Source organism: Limulus polyphemus, unplaced genomic scaffold (assembly GCF_000517525.1).
Source record: "Limulus polyphemus unplaced genomic scaffold, Limulus_polyphemus-2.1.2 Scaffold1209, whole genome shotgun sequence".
Taxonomy (NCBI): Eukaryota; Metazoa; Arthropoda; class Merostomata; order Xiphosura; family Limulidae; genus Limulus; species Limulus polyphemus.
The window spans coordinates 58,146-63,353 of record NW_013666819.1 but is presented as its reverse complement, the minus strand read 5'-3'; the positions used below and the strand labels follow the sequence as shown (position 1 = coordinate 63,353).

Genomic DNA, 5,208 nt, shown 5'->3' with positions numbered 1-5,208 from the left:
GGTTAAGGTAAGGTAAGTTACGTAACGTACGTAATATACTTACTATAGTTTCTTCGGTCGTACGTTACACTATATATATATATATATATATATATATATATATGATATAATATAGTCATAGGATCAGAGTGTTGCTACCAATTTCCTGGGTGATGTAATTTCACATGAGGTACTGCCTTCATTTCATTAAAGATAGAAGCATCAAAGGCTTGTGATGTGCAAAAATATTGAATTACCATCTATAGATATATTTATTGGATAGCTTCACTTCAAAAGTAACAGTCAAACCTTTGTACAATTGGAAATAATTTCGTTCAGCAGCTTCACTGTCCTGGAAACAAATACAAGTAGTTTGTCTGTACTATTGTCTTTCTGATGTAATAAGACAGCACCTACCCTAATGATTCTCAAACTGTGTCAGATTGAGATCCCCTAACCAAAGAACAATGGTACCAGATTTGAATTATTGCACAGGAAAAACAACACAGTACAAGTCTCGCTTATCAGAGTTGCTATGGGATGTCACTGGACAAGATAGAAAAATATAAATAACTTTTATATAACATTTTTTTCAAATTGACAAACCTTTCTTTAAAAAACTGATGTGCAGCTGGTGGCTCCCTAACCCTATAGAAGAGAATCACTGACTTACCCTTACGGAGAGGCATAAAATGACATCACCTTGTTGGATGATTGTGGTAGCTCTTTAAACCCTCTACAAACTTTCTCTTGCTCCTTACCCTAGTGACACTTAAAAACGTTTTTAGTGATTTGTGCAATGGTGTCCAAAGTTTTGAAATATGCAGGAATTTGTTGTAATAATTTAACAAACCCAAGTAGGCTACAAGTTCCATCACTATATTTGTACTGCATCTTTTAGCATCCAGTTCATTATTTTTTGTTTTTGCTAGGAATGTGCATTTTTTTTGTTTTAAATGCAATTGCGATTCCTCTAACTTTTTGAGTAATTCTGCCAGCTTTGTAGATGTAATTGTCCTGCTTCTGTCAGTCCTATAATCAGAATATCAACAATATACATTTTATCGTGCAGAATTTCTTATAACAAACTTTCCATAGTCCAAAATACAAGCAACTTTACTTAAATAATTCTTTATGGGTACTGATAATTACATTTTTTTTTTTTATATTCCTAAAGCACCATTTTTTAGTAATCATGGATCATGTATAGTTTCTTAAACCCCTACTCCTTTTTTTTTTCTCTGATAAGGTTGCTACTAAATCTTTGGAATCGCCTACCATTCCCAGTGTGACACACTGATTCCATAACTTGAAAGTTTAGGCATTTCTACAAATTAGTATTAGTTGGCATTCATAACGAACACACTACAGCCTGTATCTGACTCAAATTCTAAATTTTTACAACTAATATCAAAGTCAACAATGATGGTTGCTGCTTTAGAATTGTTTAATTCCTTCATTTCTGTATATTGTAAATGTTTCCTCCCCTACCTTTACCTTAATATTTTCTTCAAGAGATAAGCCTCTTGAGCTCTTCTTATATTACAGGTGGCTTGTCCCTTACCCAAATTGGTGGTATCCATTCTACCATTATGTTTATTTTGTTTCACTCTTTTAATGTGTTGTTTTGTTCCACAACTGTGACATTTTTCATTTATGTAACTACTAGTGGAGAATGCTTTCCCTCACATCTGTAAAAATTCTCATTGCTAGGTTGGTGCTGTTTTTCACCCTTACCGAATACCTTGTTCACAAGATCCTTGGACTGAAATTTCCCATACATTATATTTGCAAATCCTGTATACATTATATATATTTAGGGCACTTTCAGATTTTAAATTCTATCACCATTCATGCCACACACTAATTTATCTCTGTATTTGTACCAAAGTTAGCTATGTGATAATTTCTGCTACATATACTGCTACTGGTTCTCCAGCTTTTCTGATCCCAGTAAAATTCTTATCATGCTGTAAGTTAGAGCACCAACACTACTTAGTAAGACTGTTTTTAACTAGTGTCTACAATATCTTTTGATCCAATTTATGAGTTGTTATCAGGCTTAATGAACAACATAAACATACAATTGTAAACCGTCTTTTCAACAATATATCAGCACGTCTTGAAACATGACAGTGTTCATTTAAACTTTCACATTTATAACATATGATAAAGTGCCTGAACACAAAATTTAATCTAATTACAGTATCATAATTCTTTTTGGCAAGTTATTCCTTTATGGTGTTTTTATGTAGTATGATTCAACTTATGGATACAGTGTCTTAGCTGATTGTTGTTTTGACACATTTTATTTTTCATCCACTAATTAATATACACTAACAACACACACATAAATTACCTTCCAAATTAATAGAAAACAACATAACTGATTGGTAGATTATAGGCTATTAACATTACATTCAGGTACTGAAGCTTGTACATTACAGCATTCAACTGACATAAAAGTCCAATACTGTTACTAAGTAAGAAAAACTTTTTTTTGGAAAGTAATAAACTAAAATTTCAAACTAAAAGCATTAACTTTTGAAAAGTACCCTAAAGCACTTTCATTAAATTAATAGAACATGACCCTAGAAAAAAGAACATAATCTGATGTTATCATTACAAGTAAAAATGGGTAACTGACTGACAAAGTATTGCCCACAACCTTATATTTTAAATATTTCCATTCTGCTTATCTCACGTTGTTGCAGGGGCAAAATGACTATAAGGTTTTAAAAATTATATCTCGTAAAAAATTGTAATTTAAAATTTTCTTTTGATCTAGGTTTTAAAAAATCAAAATGCTAATCCTAATTTTGAATTTTGTTCCATTGTTTAGGATGGTAAAAATGTTTAAACTCTGTTGCTTAGTTTTAGCTCAAATAATTTAAAAACAGTCAATTTTTTTAAATGTGTTGTGATAAAAATTGTAAAATTCAACTTTTTGAAGCTAATCAATTTATAAATATATCTTTGGATATATTTCTTGCAATCTATTTCTTGTACATTTCCCTTCCTCATTTGGCTTGTATATTTTAGATTACTATTGGTTTTGTATTCAATCATTGTAGTCTTGTGTTTTTTGTAATTCTCTAAACTATTATTTCAGGGAAGATTTAAAATACAAAATCTTCAGTTTTTATAAAACTGCACAACACTAAAATGATGAAACTTTTCTCTTCTTCATTTGTAAAATTGATCTAGTATGAATTAAATATTCTCTAATGTTCACATCATTTTTGTGAAGCTGTGTTTTGCCTTTGTTTCTGTAATCTTTTTTTTTTCTAATAGTTAGCAAATATTTGACTACTTAGAGGAAAGTTTAATAAAAAACAAATCCTATATATACGATATAAACCACAATAGATGTATAAACCAAAAAATAATTTTATAAATATGATACAATATACATGTATATTCTACTATATTTGATAGTGTTATTTTTGTGAGATCCAATTTTACACAATCACAAGATGGGTATGTAATTATCAATCTTTGCCCTGTGACGCTGGGCCACACATTCTGCAATCCAAACAATGTTTCGACATTCTTGTTCCTTCAACTTCACATATGCATAAAACACACCAAAATGGAACTGCTGGAGAAAAGCATTCACATTCAGCTTGACCTGAAAAATTAACATCAAAAGAACTAAGTCTTCTTAGATCTGATTGTTTATCTCAAAGATGTAGAGACCCATGTTTCTCCCTTTCTTGAAGATAGAGCTATACAACTTTTGTAAAGTTAGTACTACAGTAACATAGCATGGTTTTTAATGTATCCATACCTCTTCCCTGTTCATTAATCTAGGATGAAGTTTTACTTATAAATAACATAAGGTACACATTTTGAAAACAAGTATAATTTATTTTAAAATTAGTCAGTGTGTAGGTTTATTTATGTGTTATTAAAAATTCCTACAGATAGTATTATATACATTTTATTCGTATGCTACATTATTTTTTTCATTCTCTTTAAAAGAATGCTTGTCACTAACAATAAAATTTGTGTAAATGTTATTATAAGTTGTCAGTATGATAAATTTTCAAACAGATTTTACTGAAATTACTATTCTAGTGATTATAAACAACCATCAAATCCGCACAGTTTTTTAACTACTTCATGTTCATACACTACTAACCCAACATCATCTTTGAAAATAATATAAAAAACAAATAGTGAAAAACAGTAAGTTTTCTATTTAGAGACTGGGTGGAAGTAATGTGATGTAAAACACAGATATCAATATGCTTCAATTTTCTGATTCACAGTCTCCAGCATGTTTGAATTTTTATTAAAAAATTCAAACAAGCAAGATGGACAAAATATGGGATTTCTCTAGTCTGATTTATTTATGAACAACAGAAGTACTGACAGAAAAGCCAATCTATTCAAAATTAACTAGTAAAACATGAGAGTTCTCATAACACAATACAATATGATGCAGCATGTAAACACTATTGTATGGAGAATTGCACTGAATATCCAACACACTTAACTCTTTCCATAAGGACTCAGTCAAATCAACTGAGTTTGTAACCATTTTGTACTCATTACAGTTTCCATACTATAACTTAATACAGTAAGTGTATCTTCATAAAATTTGGCAGACTTTCAGTAAACATTACAAAAAATTAGATTTTATAATAAAATATTTTTAATAAAGATTTGTCTGTTTACTAGTTCAAGTGCAAAGTGATTTTCATGTTAAAAATACTTCTAATTATCTGATATTTTATTAGTTATTTTCTCTACCGTAACTCTAAATATGAGGTTGATCAATTTGACTCACTATGTAACTACCAAAAAAAATTAAATAAATCTAAATTACCCTTTTTTCTTTTTAAATGTCTTCAAATTTTAACATGAAACTACATTTGTTTGTCCTAAATAGCTTTAAACTGGTAACAGTATACATCTGTTTATACTTAAATTGTATTGTTTTATTGCCCTTTGAATCATGTTTAAAGTTAACATTTTCTTAAATTGAAAATGTATTTCCAATAATACTTACCTCACACTACAGCTATTACTTGACTGCCAGGGTTTCTTCCTTTACCCATCTAAGCGTTAGTCTGATTTGTTCTTGCTTGCTCCCTGCGATGCACTTGTAGGCCATTGTATTTATCGGACATATTTGCTGCATTGTCATACAATTTCCTACATGCATTTTGAATGTCAATTCCCATCCTATTTATTTTTCTATGACAACTTCAGCCATTAATT

At 29.9% G+C, this 5,208-nt stretch overlaps 1 protein-coding gene across 2 annotated transcripts in view; it reads right to left on the bottom strand.

Annotated features, from left to right (window-relative positions):
• Positions 1-3,067: 3,067 nt before the first annotated feature.
• Positions 3,068-5,208, bottom strand: part of LOC106462618 (V-type proton ATPase subunit d) — a 48,964-nt gene continuing 46,823 nt past the window's right edge. For both annotated transcript variants that reach the window (XM_022389934.1, XM_013922560.2), the window contains exon 8: positions 3,068-3,610. In XM_022389934.1, coding sequence (XP_022245642.1) covers positions 3,449-3,610 — 162 coding nt within the window. In that variant the 3' untranslated portion in view covers positions 3,068-3,448. The remainder of the gene's footprint in view (positions 3,611-5,208) is intronic.